At 42.5% G+C, this 18,793-nt stretch overlaps 1 protein-coding gene across 6 annotated transcripts in view; it reads right to left on the reverse strand.

Moving 5' to 3' along the window:
* Positions 1–416: 416 nt before the first annotated feature.
* PDZD2 (PDZ domain containing 2) overlaps positions 417–18,793 on the reverse strand; it is a 201,584-nt gene continuing 183,207 nt past the window's right edge. For all 6 annotated transcript variants that reach the window (XM_063180983.1, XM_063180981.1, XM_063180979.1 and 3 more), the window contains 6 exons: positions 14,351–17,924; positions 13,752–13,869; positions 10,630–10,731; positions 8,036–8,306; positions 5,982–6,116; positions 417–4,615 (listed from right to left, as the gene is read on the reverse strand). In XM_063180983.1, the coding sequence (XP_063037053.1) occupies positions 4,449–4,615; positions 5,982–6,116; positions 8,036–8,306; positions 10,630–10,731; positions 13,752–13,869; positions 14,351–17,924 (4,367 nt within the window). In that variant the 3' untranslated portion in view covers positions 417–4,448. The remainder of the gene's footprint in view (positions 4,616–5,981; positions 6,117–8,035; positions 8,307–10,629; positions 10,732–13,751; positions 13,870–14,350; positions 17,925–18,793) is intronic.

The following is an 18,793-nucleotide window of genomic DNA, read 5'->3' on the forward strand; positions in this document are numbered from 1 at the left end:
GGGAAACTAGAAAAAATTCCAGGTTAGGCCTAGCTTTATAAAATCATTCCCTAGACATACAATCCATTCCCCTACAGCCCAGGGTCTGGGCAGGAGGTACAGTTCATAGGCAGCCTGCTCCAGGGACTGCTGCTTTGATGAAAGCTCCACATTTTCCTGGAACAGGGGCAGGAAAAAAACAAGATACCGAAGCAAGTTTTATAAAATATCTCATACCACTCCTTAAATGCTTGAGTCCTCTTCACACAGAAGAGGCAGTTTTCAAGAGGGTACTATTTTTGTTCTAGCTTAGATGCACACCTGGATAGCATTTACATAGTCTTTGACTGCTCTCCCTGACATGCTCGTCCCTGTGATGCCAGTTCCAACTGTGGACCAGACAGACTCTGGCATAACAAATTAAATATCTAGAGGAGTACTAACGATACAATTTATTTTCAAAATCACTAAAAACCCAAGAAAACAGTTTATGGCAATACAGATTGACATAGAAGGGACAGAAATCAAAAAATGTACAATCTATTTCATGTTATTGCACTGACTTTTTTATAATATACAAGGCATATTAAACAGTTTTAATTAAAAGAAGTTTTATTTATATAAATAAAAGTGTAAATATACAATATTATACAATAAGTGTATCAGACTAACACACAAAATCTACCTACAGTGGGATCCCCATTTCTCTCATGAGCTAGTCTACTCTTCATCAATATTTTCACTTGTACATTTACATAACCTAAACATAGAAACAGGTAAACATTCCCATCTGGGAACACTTCCTTCAGAATTTGACAAGAACCACTGCAGAACATTTATCAGGGTTAATTTTAAGTGAGGGTCATTAGGAAATATGAATCACTTAACAGTTTCTTAATATTTATCTGTCCTTCTATTATTTTTTTAGCGAGAAAATGATCAAATGTTTTTCCCTCCCTAATCTCAGAGCTTTCAATACAGATGCAGTCCCTAGAGAAGCTGGAAAGAGCTTCCAGGTACAAAAGGTTGCAGAATATGCAATAGCAGTCTCTCACTGCTCTCATATCCATGATGTGGCCCTTCAGCTGCCCCAGGCCTGGATGCACCAAACCCCTAAACCTTCTCCATCTAGGAGCAAACTCCCCTTGTCTGGAATGCCTTCAGCTCCCTGGTGAAGAAGTGCATAATTTCATCTTGATTTTTTGGTCTTCTAGGATGCAGCTGCCAAGTCTCTGCTCTCCTAGAGTTTGGCCAACACTCCAGCAGGGTGAAGGATCACCATGGGGACTGATATGCAAACAGCAAGGCCAAAAATGGTTGTGATCCTACTGAATACTGATGAACTAATGCAACGTCCTCCATCATTTTAGTGCAACCAGGCTCTCAGAAAAAGAACATTTACTTTGCCAGGTGTGTAACCAAAAATTTACTACATCTGCTTGGTCTAACCATCTTGTCTGCAATAAAACAGACACCCATACTGTATAAATCCTGGAGCTTTTTCAGGGCATGTCACCCCAAGAGAGATGTCAGGAAATGCTACTGTAATCATACCAACATCAGTGAAGATGTTGTTCTTCCACAAGGAAAAAAAAAGGTATTTTCAGGAACAGAAACAATCAGGGTTAAATACAATTCTTCTGCTTGCTCTAATGTTAGTAGAGAAGTGTTATCTTTCTACCCATAGTAACTATTATCAGATTTAGAACATTAAACCTATCTTTTAAATTATAGCTACTACTGAATCACACACAAAAATCCCCATTTCTGTTTGCTGTTACTCAGCCAACACTTATCTACGTGCATGTAAAATAAAATACTGAACAGTATCTGATTACTGAAAAAAAAGCCTTCTAAATCACTCACAATGAACAGTACCTGCAAATAAGCATCTGAAAATACCACCACGTATCATCTTAAGACACCTCAAATTAACTTTAATTTACAAAATGAAAACTACCTGTGAGCTCACACTGGTTTAGGAGTGAGGGAGACATGCCTCCCAGCGATGGAACCTTCGGAATTCTAGACTGTGGACTGAAAAAAATGCCATTGCCTAAAACACAACTGTGATTTACCACATTAAAGTAGCAAAAAGTCAGCACTGCACTGCACGTATTATACGTATACAGGTATGCATTCACTACGCTGCATTAAATTCCACATGCATTTAATGTATCTATTATACACTCTATTACAGTCGGATTTTGGTCATTCCTGAACAAGGCCTCACCATTCAGCTGTCCCTGCTGAATTGTCTTCTCCCTGTTTTTCAGCAAATATGCAGGGGTAACCTCTTCTATGCCATCACAGGCCTGGAATCTGTGTGGTCCTCCAGCCCTAAGAGCTGCATCCTCCTGAAGCCTCTCGCACCACAGAGGTGACTGGAGACATGGACCAGTCCCGACAGAGTGGCTGAGCTTTGGGTTCACAGGGGACCCAACTCCACAGGCATCTCACAGCACTGAACCTGAATTAGTTTCAGCAGAAATCCTGCAGGCAAAGGAGCTGTAGGACTACATACAGTATTGCCTTTCCTGTAACCAAAAGCTGCATCTCTCCCAGGATTCACATGCTAATACGTCACTGAAAAAGAATTAAACCTATTTATTCATTTTTAGGCAAACATTGCACAGCTTTTCTATTCATCTGGTCTCAGGTTGACTTGCAGAACTGAATTTTCTTCTGCTCATTATGAGCTGAAGTGTAATGAAGCTGTCAAAGAGATGAACTCAAGCGAGTGCTCCACTAACCTGGAAGCAATTGCTTCAAGCACTGCTGAATAAATGTAAATAAACTGAACTACAGTATGATCTTGGGGAAGGGCCAAGTGACAAGCCCAGACCTTTTTGTAACAGCTACGCAGTGTCTTGGCTCACTGAAAACAGAGGCAGCACTTCAGACTTGGACTGGTTCCAGGCCGAGGACTCTTCACCCTGGGGATGTTGGCTGCAGCAGTCTCCAGCCTAATGTGATGTACAACCTGAGCACTGTGGAACAAACAACTTGTTCTCAGCTGATAAGGACACTGGCCCATTTCCTCCTGTATGCATTTTATGTTGTTTAGCTATCCCAGATGTAGGAAGAGAAATAACAGAGTCTAATCTCTTGCACCCATACACTCTCCTCCCAGCACAGCAGACTAAGCAGCATGGCCCACTACTGATACCTCTTCTGTGAGTAGAGGTGAGAAAATCCAAACTAAGCTCCTGTGGCATTGCAACCCTTTCTCTTTTGCTGTGCCCAACACCGTGGTTTCTCCCATCTACATAAACAGTTTTCAGTTTCACCACCCAGAACCCTCAGTATCAGCCCAGTCCTGACGCAGTTGGGTGTACTTGCATCATCCACACACATATCCTCAACCCATTCTCACACAAGCAAAAATAAATACTGGACAGGAGAAAACAAAGAAGACCAATTAAAAGCCACCACAAATATGGCCAGCTCAGATTTAATCTGTTATAATCCCCATTTTTAGATCGCCACTTTTCAGCTTGGATCTTTCAAGGTGGGCAGCCTTAAACCTCTTGAAGATAAATAAAAGCAGCCCAACTTGCAGACGTTCTTAGCGGTCACTGAAGCCTGTGGGATCTCTAAGTGCTCAGCACCTGAAATTATCCCCCTTTTAAAAATATATATATTTTAAAGGTGCCTAACATTAGAAGCCTAAATTTGAAAATTCAGACCCCAGTTTTTTATCGCCCCCATATTAATCATAACTAACAACTCAGTATACACCTTGGTGGACAATCGCCTATTATATGGACATGATTTTCTTACAGATTTCTACCGCATTAACACCAAGTGCCTTCAGATACAATTGCACCTAGAAGTAGATTCAGTTGTGGTGGATGCTGAGTTAGTTCATTAATTTTAAGAGGATTTTTCAGCTTTGCAATAAAATGCTTGTATTTTAGGCATACAAGTTGTGCAAAATTATACTCTTTTGTCATGCACTTTTAGCAAAACTGCACTTAGAAGAATAAAGTGAGATTGTTCCAGACATTCTCTTATTACAACAAAAAAAAGGACCAGACCCTAAGAAGTGTCCTTAAGTCTTATTACAGCTAAGTGATATAGTACAGTCTAAAACCCACCCTTGTCAACAGGATGGCAACCAACAAGTTCTACTACCAACACTCTGCAAGATACTAAAAATATCAGGGACAGGCACAGTGTTATTTATCTCAGTCAAAATACTTTAAATCAAACCCAGGAGAGGTCTTGAAGTTCCAATAAAACTGCCATATAATACAAAATTGTCTCTAACTTTTGGCTTCCTTCATCCCCAATCATTAGGTGAGATCTTTGAAGCTCATCACACGCTTGCTCAGTGGTTCTCCAAGGCTCTTAGCACCTCTCTGTAAAGCATTAAGACACTTCTGTGTGGCTTTATAAACAAAGACAGCTTTTAGACAGTTATAAATGGTTTGTCTTAGCAAGTGTGATTAGACGGAGTGCTTCCATCATACTGCAGTTCTGTGTTTTCTGATTAGCAATTGAACAGGCCCCTCTGGCACAGATTTAATGATGTTCCAGGCATCGTAATGCATGAGCCCAATTAATGACTTCCCACTAACAGCAAGAATTTCATCTCCAGTTTCTATGTTTCCAGATTGCTCCGCAGCACCACCTAGAAGCAAAAGTGGGGAAAAGTCAGTGTTAAAAGAAAAAGAAGTGAGCCCACAAAAATCTGCTTTCCACTATGATGAAATAAACAATTTTTTCCAACTTCATTCAATTTCAATACAAGTCAATAATGTTCACGCCAGCTCTAGCAAGCTAATTCATGCTGCATCCCACAGAAAAGGTTATTTTAACCAAGATAAAGGCTTGTTCTCAGAAAAGATGTCTGGTTTTGAAAGAAACAACATAAGTGTATGAAATATGCTGAATGTTATCACTGTAGTTGTAAGAAAACCTGGTTGATCAAACAACCATGAAGGTTATATGTGGCATGGATGCACTTTCTCAGCTTTAACAAGATAATAGGCAAATAATGCAGCAGACTGTAAAACTTGGGATGAACAAACTAAACCCTGATAGCAAACTTTGGACAAACACCACTCACAGAAAACTTCTAGAGAGAGGCATACCCTTCACTGCTGATGGAAGTATGCTTTCTGTAATGATAATTAAACTAGCATGAGCCATCACAGGGAGGGGGAAAAGGACTGTGTGTAAGGATGTAAATGAATGAGCTCAAAAAATAAACATGCCCTTTACCCTAAGAAGCACTTTCTACAGAGGGGAAAAACACACACACACACAAACTGATAAGTAATTCAGTAAATACATGTTTGACTTTTTTATCTTGATGAGGGAATAAATCACTGAAAAGTAATTCTGTAAAAATGCTGTGCACATATAGTTTCATCCAGAGTTTCACCCACCTTCAGAAAGGGCCTTGTTTTTCACTAAACTGACACATGACATATGAAAGTCACAGCATAGTTCTGGGATTTGTTTTCTTTCTATGTGTGGTTCATGTAGCTACCTGCTGACAAACAAAGCACCCACGACTGGCAGTTTTTGACTACAAATATCCCATATTCTTAGCAAAACCTAATAATAACACTTAAAAAGAAAACAAAAGTACAGAAATATGGTAAAATTCATAACTGGGCATAATGCAGGGTGGTGCTTCAGTACCACGCTGATTATATACACTATGCATTTCTTAGAAAAGAGAACTGGATAAGGCATGAATGTCTCAGACCACTGTATAGATGATTGCTGCTGTAGTTTCATGTCTAGAATAGTGGACAGACCCATACTTAGCAAAGAGATTGCTCCACATTTACTAGCAGATGCAATCCCTAGCCATTCCCAGGAGTATTTTTCTTTTAATGACCACTTTGGCCTAGTAAGTGGCAATAAATGAAAGCCACAAAATCCACTCTTGCTTCAAAAAAGTGCTGAGCACAGTAATTGAAATGTCTGTACAATGCACAGACAAAAGGAAAACTGGGATAACATCCACTGCATGCATGTAGTACCTTTAAATATCCTTTTTACAAGCAAGGGCTTATCTCCAGCAATGGAAGCTTTTCCGCCATCGAGACTGAATCCCAAACCAGCAGAGGTTTTCAATAATTCAACGCAGATGACATCATTCATGTCCAGGTTTGGATCTGCAATTGAACAAGCACAGTATCTTGTTATGCAGATAACAGTAAATAGCAAGTTGTGTTTGGTTGGTTTTTGCTTTTGGTGCTGTGACAGGACAATTGAGAGTTCAGTTAGTCAGAACGAGGAGATGCCACCAAGTTTCTCAGAAGGGAATGTACTCTGTTGTAGCTGTGAATGGGAGACAGTACAAAATGCATTTACACACAGGGACATTTTCATTTTACATGTTCAACAAAAACCTGCCAAGGTATCTTTTTGTTGGCGAAATTGTAGCTAGCAAATTTAGAAAATACTCTAAATATCAACAAAATAACTGAAAAATTACAAAAATAGGGAGTGGAGAGCATTTCTTTTTCTTTCATTTGCTTCCTTTGCTTATTTAATGAACTGTATCTTTTTAAGTAACAGGAATGAATTAAATGTTTAATTAAGCAAACGTTACATTCTCTTAAGCAAAAATCTGTAATCACTTACTAGGGAGAAAAATTGTTTCTTGTCTCCTATCTATGTATTTAATTATAATTAACTGTAGTTGTACCATGCCTCCTACATAGCAGATATTTCTGAAGTGAAATATTGCTGTAGCTGACTTAAAACATGATTTTGCTTAGGAGGAAATAAATCTGCAGTTTTGGAAAACGGGATCCTCTTTGCCTTGTGTGAATGTAATAATTATGTAGTCTGTGTTATCACAAATTACTGCTACTGTTATCTTGGACAACTTTAAACGTTATCTAAAACATCTGGTGATGTCCTTCACCTGGAAGGGTGGAAAAAATTTCTGAATAACCCAACACTATTCTGTTTATGAGATAATGTTGCCCCCTAGTGCCTGGACTCAGCAGATATTCTGCATTTGTCAGGGTGCAGGATGTAGGGAGTTTAGGGCAGAGAGGGATTCTGAAGTAATTACACAGATTATATCCATGGGAGCAATTCCAGAAAGGCTGATCCATTAATTAACAGAGTGCTTTTTTTTCTCTCCTTTTTTTTTTAATAAGCTGTGTTACAAAGTCGCATCATAAAACCCAGTGTAAGCACAAAACAAAAGAAACTGCTACAGAAAAAAAATCCCCGTGAGAACAGCAATGATTACATCCAACAGATTAAAAAGAACTGAGTGGCAGCTCCGCGTCCTTGTTTTGGGGAGGACAGGCAGGACAGAGCTGAGTGCCTGGTGTTGCCCTGGAGGGGGAAGGGGGAAGCCCCTGGTCATCCCCTGCTCCCAAGCAGCACCATCCAGAGAGGTGCTGAAGGGGTTTGGGTCTTAAATCTCAAAAAAATTTCAGAGGTCTCTTCCTAACACCCCAGGTGCAGCCTTTACACCAAATGCTGTCTTGTTCCCAAACAGGAACCTAATATTCCACTAATACATTTCCACTTAAATCATTTGTCCCTACTTTCCTATGACATGGCTGACTTCAATAGGCTTCCATTTACTGCAACATAAAAATATTTTTTCTATGTTTCTAGTAGAAACAGTATGAAATCTGCTTTTACAAAGAACAAGTCCCTACACTTAATCAATGGCAGGGCATGGGACTTTCTTTTTAACATTTTTTAAAATTATTTCTGGTTGTTTTCTGTCTTGCATTGACTACTGTTATTACTTAAAAGGAGTTTATCCTGGATTGGAAGAATATGTGGGACCACTTACCTAAGTAGAAATTGGATTCAGCCCTAAATTAGGTCTTCCAAGTTTGTGCCTTGTTACAATAATTAAAAAAAGACCAACACAAACAACCAAATCCCAAACTGTATTTAGGTTCCAAAGAGAACAAATAAAATTTAAAGGTAATTTCATTTTCTCCCTTCAATCACATAAGGCAGAGACACTCTTAATCTAAAACACATTGATATTTTTGCCTTCAGTCTGCTCTGCAAAGGAATCCTTCCGACTATTCTGGGACAAAGATCATACCTGTTCCTATTTCCATGGAAACATCCTTTCCAGACCCCACACATTTTCTGCCAGTAGCTGATATCTCAAGTCTGGAGGAATTGTTTGTTTTGTCTTTTTCCTTCTGGATGACAATGACTGCATATTTGTACAGCCTTGCCTGATGAAGAGTATTCAGGACGTCGCCATGGACTGAGCTTGCCAGAGATTTGCCATTGATTGACAGAACAAGATCTCCTCGATGGATAGTCCCTTCTTGAGATGCCACTCCCTTTGAAAACACTCTGTGGACCTACAAGAAATTTTAACAAAGATGTTTTAATCTCAAGCACACACAGCATTCTACAGGCCACACCGAACAGAGACACTCTACCAAAACTTGCAGCCAGAGCCCACTACCTGGTTGCCAAGCACACAGCATTGGCTCCAGTGAACACCCTCAAAGTGACTAGACAGATCTCCATTTGGGGATGGGGGAATTCAGAGATGCTATTACTGAATGGTCATTTCTAAGACAAAGATGACCAAAACCAGCAAGGGAAATATCACAAATCACTTATGATTTCACTAAACTCCTCAGAGGCCTTCAGTTAACATATTTCAAATGACACAGAGGTTAAATCCACGTCCCTGCCACAGCAACCCCCAAGAACACTGTGGTGTGCAACACCCACTCCCCCAGTTCCCACTGGCTGGGACATGCATCCTGTGCTGTTTTCAAATGCACATTTCTAAACATCTGTGCACAGAAAGGCTCTGACTTACTGCAGCTGTACAAGTATTTAATTGTTTGCCTCAATATGGCTGATCAAATACCATGCAAATAGATGGAAAGGGATGATTTAGTGGCTTGAAATGCATTTTTCTTGAGAAAAAAATACTCTACTCAGGGTGTATTAAACTTTGAGAAAACTTCCATCAAGTTTAGATGTGTATCATTTACAAAAAAGACTAAAACACTCAAGACCCAGTATTTAAGGACTTGCCTATTAGGCACTCTAATTTTAGCAGCCAGAATATGGTTTCCCATGGAGACGGTACTAGGTCTGCCAAGCAAATGTTCAAGGCAGCGAATCTGTGGACACATTTCTGCATTATCTTTAGGAATTTATCCTAATATCCAGATGAGCAGCAAGCCATCAGAAGCCTTTTGGCTCCTATTCCATCTCCTTGCAGGGCCATGCTGAGATGGGCACCTGCTACAACCCCACAGATCCAATGAGAAAAATTTCCAGCCAGTCTAAGCCAGCATCCAAAGCTGGAATAACAGCCTCAATAACAGATGAAGGCATGCAAATGCAAGTGGAATACAGGGGTCATGTCCAAAAATCTGCTGCCTTCCCTCAGTTGCTCACCTCCTCAGTACCTTGAAGCTCACTAGGCATTTCCATTTCTTCACCCAAGTGTGGATATAACAGCCCATCTAAGCAGCTCAGCACCCTTAAATCTAGCTAGGACCCAGAATCCCAGTAGTTTAAGAACAAGATTAAAATCCCTTTACACCCTCTGAACAAAAAACATCAAGAAAGAGCAGGAACTGACACTCATTTGGTCCCATGGCTAACAGAATTCAGGAAAAGGACGTCATCAGTTCCTTGGTCTGAGAGAGCTCAAGATCTTATTTTTTAGGTAGAGTCACAGTCTCTAAGGACTAAGGTAAGGAATTCTCTAAGGAACTCTCTTGGGGGGAGACTGTTGAGTCTTCCTCTTGCTCAGAGCTGCCACTGTTTGGGGCAGTGACAGGGAACAACTTCTATACTGAGAGAAGTAGAGGCCTGCACTCTAGACTTTGACCATATTCTAACTTAATGACACTTTAATATAAAATACATTTATTTATATAGGTCATGTCTAAATGCAAAACCCAGAAGATTCCTGCAAGGGCTCCTTAAGGCCCCACAACTGAGGACATACCCTTCTTCTAACCTTAGCATTTAATGGATCTCTCTCTTTCAGGGCAGAATTTAAATGTATATTTTGTGTAAAAAAAGCCATCACAGAGGACATGAGTTTTCTTGGATTTTTCTGTCTCACTGATCTGTTTTTGAACAGTCACTTTTTACATACCAGTATCTTAATAGGTCACTATCTTTGGTTCAGAATGCTGCTTAAGACTTAAAAAAAACCCTAACCAGGCAACAACCCTCATTTACTGACCACCCACACATCTTACTAACTCAAAACAAACTTGTGACATGAAATCCATAATGTTTGCTGAGGTCTGCAACAATTAGTCTTGTGATCTGAAAAATCCTTCAAAATCTTTGCTGCACAAGAGTTTCCTTTCAAGGGCTGGAAATTAAAGTCTCCCCTAAAAGGCTGTGTGCACTGCAGCTGCATGCAGAATTTTATTTACATGAATACATAGGATTTAGATCTAGCCCACCCCATCCAGTAATAGATTTTTAAAGCCTGAAAGCATAATTGTTATCCATCTCCAATAATAAAAATTACACTTCCCAGACACTCTGATTTCAGTAGCAGATGGTAAACTGCTGCTTCTGAGAGACACTGTGAATGACTTGCAGTGAGTCTTGATAAATGAGCACTTGATCTAATCACCAGCCTACTTTAAAGTGAGCTTTGTAGAAAAATGACTTGCAGCCATCACTTACTGTGACTGATTTCTGTTCCAAGTCTATTCCTCCAGCAACACTAAATCCCAGGCCAGCTCCTTCTTCTTTGTGCAAGACTACAAAGTATGTGTCCTCTTTGCTCTAGCAGAAAAATGGAGGAAGGGGAAGAAGAAACACAAAACCAAAGATTAAGACCAAGTACCCACATAAATGACAAATTCCCAGTACTCACAAATTATGGCAGGTGAAAAGAAACAACTCAAGGAATCAAAACTGAGATATTAAATGCATTTCCCTTCATGTTACAGATGAAGCAGCCATCTAGGAGAACTTAGGTGACAAGAAAGGTTTCTTCAGTCAGTCCAAGGCTAGCAAACAATGTCAAAATTAGGTAGTGAAATGGCATTAAACCTTGGGCAACCTAATTTTTACAGGCTGTAGTCAGTTTTGCATTGTTCAACATTTTGCAGTCAAAATTCAGTATTTCCATACACCTTTCTGGACCAAGCACCGTACTCTTCAGTGTATTATAAACACTTTTGTTATCCAATTTCATCTTCTTTGAAGCAGTAACATAGATGCAATGCAGGGCAGTTGCATCACCATCTTCTCAGTAAGGCTGGACAATCCTGCAAGGGGAAGCAGCTACACTACTGAAGATTGGGAAGGTCAGACACGACAGCAGAAAAAACTGTTTCTCTTGGGAGATGAAAGTAAGGAGCCTGTTAGTGACCTAAACATGACTGAGCTGTGCTGTTGCAGAAATGGGAGCATCCTGCACAGGAAAAAGATTGGTGCAGGTTTGCATCCAACAAGTCTGACACTGTCACAGAGATCACATTTTGTGGTGTAAGGGGACCTATAGAAAGGAATTTGGTGGAGCAGGCACATAGTACTTATTTGTGGGGCAGAGCATCAGATGTGGGAAGTAGAAAGCAGGTTTCTCAGCTTTTCCCCAGGATCCCATCTAACACCAGTTATTTCCAGAAATTGCCAATACTGAAAGCAATAGCAAATCATTAGAATCCAATCTCTTAATCTATTTAGTGTTAAATGACATATTTAGTTCACTAAACATATTAATTCAGCATTTGCCTTTTGTCTGAGACAGCACAAGGAGCCACAGATCATTAGATTTTGTGGTGAAACAACAGTCAAATTCTTGGTCTCACAGCATACTTCTCTGCCACATAGAGTCTGTGCAAGATTTCCTACACTAGAGGCATTCCTGCAATGTCAGAAACTGATGTCATCCTGCTCCACATCACTGATCCATCAGCACTCAAGGAGAGAGGAGCAGTGAGGGCAGAATATCTTTGTCCACAGTGTTTTGTAAATGCTAAGACCTGGCTCACCTGTACTCAAGTGAGAACAGTGTTATGTCTGGCTAGAAATAATAATATCAGTTAAGTAACTAGACTAGCCCCTTTCCAAGCAATGGAAACACATCTTTGACTGTTAAGTACTGCAGAAATCCTTTTTCTTCAAGAGATCAGGCTCTTCCCAACCCACGATATCTCAACTTAATTTATTTATACTGGTGAAGCAAGGGAATAAAGTCAGAAGTTCAGATGTTAAAAGAGTTATTCAAGGATCAGATGTGTTGGACCAGTCAACAACACAGTCTGGATACTGGCTTCCCATTCCCAAGGTGCATTCCCTCCCTCTCCAGCCCTCAAAGCTGCTCCTTGCCAGCAGACAGAATATTGGGCAGAGACCTGGCTGTAGATGCTTACTGCTTTACTTGGATACACAAAGGACACCCCAGGCCTCCAGTAATCACCTCTGTTTAGACTCTTAGCCAAAGATTCCAGTCATAGAGACCTAAATAAAATGACTGTTTTTAAATTAATACTAGTAGCATTTATTAAATGCTAGTAACAGTAAATTCAGCACTGTTTAATGCAAAGGATGGTGACAAACTCTTCCCAGAGAAGCTCTCAGTCCAAATCAGGCAGTCCATCTCATTTTTCAGCAACTGGATAACTATGAAGAACTGTTCTATTGTACATTCAAAATCCACAATTTGAATAGCATAAAATTTTCCAGAGAATGTGCCACACTGGGCTTAACTATGGATAAGAAACTATGCAGACAAGGAGTGCATTCCAAAAAGCATTCAGCTTTATAAATATTTGAGCTCTCAGGCTTTGAAAAGTGGCATAAATAAATAATCTCTCCAAAAACACATGCAAAATACTTTAGAGAACACTCAATTACCTCTGTCCCGTTGTGCAATCCAACTAATTTTATCAGTAAACCTAGCTAGCCCTCTTGGCTCACCAAACTTTTGAGACTTGCATTCTTTAGCTATGCTGTCCCCTGAAAGGAGATAAAGCTGGATATTTTGGGGAGGTCCTTTTCCCCCCAGCCTGTTCTATGTTTGAAATTGCAATCTTTGTGAACAAAACTCAAGAATATTCTAGATGCAGCTCAGCCAGCAGTTATGCAGACCAGATGGCAATTTCCCTTCCAGCACCGTCATTATTTTATCAACTTCTGTTCTGATTTAAAAAGGATGTGGATATATCCCACAAACAGAAACACCAAAAGCAGGGAAGTAATGCTCTGGCAGGCACTTCACTTTGGAAGCCTTCTTCAAACACCTACATAATAAAGCAGGTTATCTTGATACAAAAACCAGTTTCCACAAGAGAACAAGAAAGGTCACAGAAGTCTCTTATAAACCCTTCAGCAGCTGCATTCTGGTGTTCAAGTTCAGCATTGAACAAAATAAATTCAATTTCTTGATTGTAGCTTCTAGCAAAAGGCACCAGACACAAAGAAGAGCAGATTCAGTTTCCCCTGCACATTGGGGAAACTGAGTCTGACCCAGATGGCTGGTGGAAAGCTAAATTCTGATATGCAGTTACTGGGGAGCCCAGATGGAGGAACACTTTTCCACTTAAAATAGGTCTATTTATTGTGACTCACAACTGCTTTTGAACTTCCTTCTACAAAAAGCCATTCAAAATTATCATAGGTTTATAGCAGGCACTTAAAAACAGCATTGGTAAAATTAACATCAGCTGCAGTTGATAGTAAAAGCCTGTCATGTGCCTACTGGAGGAGCCCTGAAACAGTTTGGAAAAGATTTTATCTGCCTTTAAGAAAACCCTCATAAATCCCCCAATAACCCAGTTTTATCTTGTGGTTTTTACCTTTACTTGTGCTTTGACTTCTTGGAGCATAGCAGCAACATCACATTTTGGTACTACCACTGACAAAACAGATTGCAGTTTTTGCTGGTCCAGGCTTGAGATGAGCAGCTGATCCAAGCTAAAATAAACATAAAAAGACAGAAGAGCTCTATATTTCTCAATTTTGTAGAGATACATTCCATGTATACAGTATAGGCTTTATTAGGATAAATGACAAAGAAGGAATCTTGAAAACTGGTAAGAAATGGTGTATGCTGGGAGAATAGGAAGGGGCAGAGAAGATTATTTAAGAATAACTCTGAAAGTCAGTCCCTGTTCTGTTCCCCTCATGTTTCCTTAATGGTTTTAGCAACAGACATTCACAGGAGACAGCTACATCTGAAGACTACTTCTGGCAGGACAACAAGCTCGCTTGTCACCACAGGCTGCGCTGGCAGGCAGTGCTGTGCAGCCTCCTCTCCACTACTACTGCTGTGCTGTAACATGGCCAAAAACTGACCAAAACCAGCTAGAGGGGCCACAGAAAAGGAGCCCTGCCATTCCAGGATAAAATGTTTAATTCTGTACTGAAGCCAAGACACAACAAAGCTGACACCAACCTGATAGACCAGCTGTTTCCTCCATCCAGAGATCTGCCATGGGGCATGTCATCATCTGAGGCAGAACCCGGTGTCCCTGAGCCGCTGTTCCGGGGGCTGCAGGCTCTCATTCCCATCCCACCCAGCTCCGCTGGGCTGCAGCGGGCTGCTGGAGCTGCCCCGCTCTGGGCAGGTGTGCCAAGGACTCTGCGGGGCGTGATTTCCAGCTCTGTCTTGAAGCAGGCAGGCTGTGGGGGCTCCGAGAAGCCCTCTCCACACAGCTTGTCCAGGTCAGGCATGCTGAGGGCTCTCAGCTCCCGCAGCCTGGAGCGGGACAGCAGCGGCCGCCCCAGGCCCCGGCTGCGGCGCACCGGCGAGGCCGAGCTGGGTAAGGCGGCCATGTCTGCCCCAGCGCCATCCTCCTCGCTTCTCTGGAGCTTTCCATCCCCTTTGCCACCCTCGGTCACACACACAGGCTCTGTGCCAAGGGAAGACTTGACCACGGTGCTGGCTGGGCTGGGACTGCCACAGTAGGAGCTCAAGCTGCGCCGCAGTGCCCATGGTGAGTCAGTGGAGCTGGATGTGGTGGCCAAGCCACCACACGACCTCCTGGCAAGGGGCAACCTTGCAGCCGAGCATATATCAATGGCCTTCACAAAGGGCCGGTCAAAATTTGCCAGGTTTTCAAATGATTTGATCCTCTGTTTGACAGAGAAGGATGAAATCGGCTCATGGGGCCAGTTCAGCTCATAGTAATAGTAATTCCGCCTGAAGCTTCTCAGTTTATCAGCAGTGGGGTAGCTGATGTCACTGGCTGAGGGGGATGTGTCATGAACCTTCTGGACACTTTTGGACATGTAAGCCTGCTCCTTTCCACTCTGGCTGTTAGGCAGATTCAGGTGAACCATCTTTAACATCCCTGTTGCTGCCTGTGGGCATTTCTCCTCTGCAGTTTGGCCCTGAGGGCCTTGCACAGGGTGAAGCTCTGTAACATGGCAGTCCTCCCTCAAGTGACCTGATAACTGGGATGGCATCGAGTAGGTCCTCATCACAGGTTTTGACAAGCCACAGAGAGGTCTGTCTCCAGCAGTATGTCCTCTTGAGAAATACTGCATAGTCCCCATCTCCTCAGTCAGCCGAGGCACTTCTGCATTCACCTCTTCTGCTTTCTCCAGCAATGGCAGCCGCAAAAATGATGCTGGTGAGGATGAGGCAGAGGAGGAGGAGGAAGGGGATGAGGAGGAGGAAAGCTTCACCTCAATGAAAGTGCGTTGGATCTCCTGCCCTTCCAGCTGCTCCTGCTGAACTGAGGGGGACCCTAATGAAGAAGAGCAGACTCCAGCAGCCATTCCTACATTTTGCAGATCTAATTGCCTAAGGTCATCTGCACTATGGATGCTTTTGATTGTGTTCAGGTCTCCTCTGTGGTTATCAGTCCTCCCTTTTACATATTCAGCTTTTGGTATCCCCTGAGGAGGTGAAGTGACTATGGACTGACTATCTCTGGCTCTGAACTCATCCACCTTAGCATCCTTACCCTGACACACCACAGCCTCCATGGAAACTTGCTTCTCTTTTGGCTTTCCCCATGATAGCTCCCCACAGCCACATTTCACTTCACCACTCCTGCCATTCAGGAGAGGCAGAAGTGAATCTTCAGAAATTACCAGAGATGATTTATTTTCTAGCTCTGATTTCAGAGTCTTTGAGGCTGCTGAAATGCTCTTTCCAGGATCTGAGTTTGTAGGTGAGTTACGGGACAATGGTGCTTTCTTTCCCAGGAGTTTGGGGGATAGTTGTGGAGAAACAGAAGCCCTTTTCTGATCAGCTCCATTGACTTTGGTAGGAGTAGTGCCAGAAGAATCTGAATTTGTCTTTGCTTTGCTTTTGATGGTGAACCCTTTTAGCTTTGGTCCTGCTTTAGATTTCTGATTACTTAAAAGGGTGTCCATTATACTTTTTTGTGCCATTGCCTTAGACTCCTGACAGGATTTCTTCTGTGAGGATGGGCTGTGCGGTACTGCAGCTCCTTTGCAGTGATTTGTGCCTGAGCTTTGGACTTTTCCATTTGAAGTCCTTCCTGAAGTCACAGAGTTAATTTTCTCATTTTTTCCTGGCAATTCATGAATTGCATTTGCCTTTGGATCTTTAGATCTAGTGGGAAAGGGTGACCTGAGTGATATTCCTCTTGTTGATGATGCATTCACATGATTGCTGTCTGTTTTAGACATGGTGGACAAACTGTTGGTTTCTTTCTTCACCGAGCAATAATCAACAGCATGATTACAGTCATCAACTGCCATTTCACTTTCAGATTTGGATCTCTGCTCATCATGACATCCTTCCTTCTCAAACAAGCTGTTCTCCAAGACATTGACATTTCTAGCAGAGCAAAAGCTTGTCTTTTTGCAGTGCAGAGATCCTTTCTCTTCAATGGATTCACAGCATTTCTTATGTTCATTACTGTTCCCCAAATCTATCTGTTCTTCTGTACGTAAGGCACCATTGTTACAGAAAGAGTAAACTTCAGGGATACTGACTGAATTCTTTAGCATGTCTTCTTCTGGCAGGAGAACTGAGGAAGGAGAACACAAGGATGCAGAGGACACATCTGGACACTGTGAAGGACATGGAGTGGGACCACCATGATCTTCCAAACCTAGTTTGTTGATGCTTGTCTCCAGTGACCCACACATTGTACAGCCCTCACTCTGCAAAGCTTTGCCACTGTGAGGGTGCAGCGGGGACAGTGAGGATGAGCTTGTTCCAGAGGCGCAACGCTGTTCCTGTGCAGGCTTCTGCAGCTCATCATTCATGCAACAAATCTCAATTTGCTCCTCATCTGACTCAGATACAGTAGAGCCTGCGGGGGCATTAGCAGCAGCACATTGCCCAAGCAACACCTCACTAGCACTGTCAAAGGCTTCTGTGACAGACTCTGCATCCGAGTGAGAATCCTCCGCAGCCCCATACATTGACTTTGGAAATGGGTCACTTCTCTTCCTTTCCAGAGAGTTTGCAGCAGGCAACTCATCCTCGTTTAAACTGCTAAAATTCCTAGAATAGTTATTTAAAGAGTTTTTATTCACAGTAAAAAGTTTGCCTGTGTTGATGGAGTCCAACACAGACAGCCCCAAAACCCCTTGTGCACTAGCTCCACAATTCACAGTTTTTTCCAGCAGCTCCTCCTTGGGCGCTCGTGGCTCAGAGCCGGGACAGCCTTCGTCAGTGCCACAGCAGCACATGGTGGTGTACTCGTCCCGGAGGGGACTCTCTGCGCGCGACGGGGTGCGCGAGGCCCTGCCCTCGGGGGCACCCATCTGGCTGAGCAGGTCATCGATGTCAGTGACAGGGATGGCAGCGCAGTCCTCCTCACGGGCGGCCCTCGGGCTGCCTCTGTGCACGTCCCTGCTCGGGGCATCGGGCGGCAGTGTTGCTCTCTCCGCCACGCAGCCGCCGACAGCAGCCTGCAGACCTGCTCTTTCTCGCTTCCCAGAGCTCTGCTCTTCCTCTGCTGTGAGGATGCTGTTGACATTGGCCTGATTTTGAGTGTCTATCCCTGGAGACAGGATGAGGTTTGTAAATCTGCTGACAGCTGCATCATGATTTAAAAAAAAAAAGGCAAAAAAGAAAAAAAAGGCAAAATCCTGTCAAATAAATATAAGAAGTGATATAGAAAACACCAGGTTTTATTACAAAAATAGACACCCACATAGACTACATGTTTTCATTTTGATCTGCACTCCTCCTCCTCTGTAATGATGTTTACAACAACTCAAATTAATCATAACCATGTGTATTTGAGTAGTGCACAGAAGGGAGCAATCCACTTATCCAAGGTGAGCAGTCATGATCTGTTTAACTCTCATCTTTGAAATTGCAGCAGTCAAGCAGCCAACTACCAAAGTGTCAGCATGCAGTAAGTCACGCTGAGCAGCACTGCTTCTCATCACTTGTTTCATCTCTGAAGTCTCCAACAGAGACCCCAGGGAGCACAGAAAGCCCTGACATAGCAAAGGTGACCAGATACCACAGTGACAGTCTGTGCATAAATAACTTGGCTCTGACCCCTCAGCACTTTTGCAGGTGTTCAATGTGACATGCATGGGTGACGTTATGCACACATTAAGCACATGGGCTTTACTGCATTTCTGGCATAGACCTCTCCTGGCTTCCAGAACATGTTTAACCCACTCCTGGGCAGCACACCGAGCTCCCTGTCACTGCTGCACTCTGACACATTCCTGCTCACCCATTTCTCCACATGTTCGGCTTCCAGCACTTCACTCTATGCACCAGATTCCACCTCTCTACACTGCTTCTGAGACATGCATCCCCACTCAAGCTGCCTTCCAGAGGCCAGTAACTATGACACGGAGCCCAGAAAGTGTATGGAGAAGGAGAGGCTATTCAGTGTCAGTGTCCTTTCCTGCTCATTTAAAGATGCCTGAACATCTCTGTACT

The sequence above is a fragment of the Melospiza melodia genome, chromosome Z, assembly GCF_035770615.1.
Source record: "Melospiza melodia melodia isolate bMelMel2 chromosome Z, bMelMel2.pri, whole genome shotgun sequence".
Lineage (NCBI taxonomy): Eukaryota > Metazoa > Chordata > Aves > Passeriformes > Passerellidae > Melospiza > Melospiza melodia.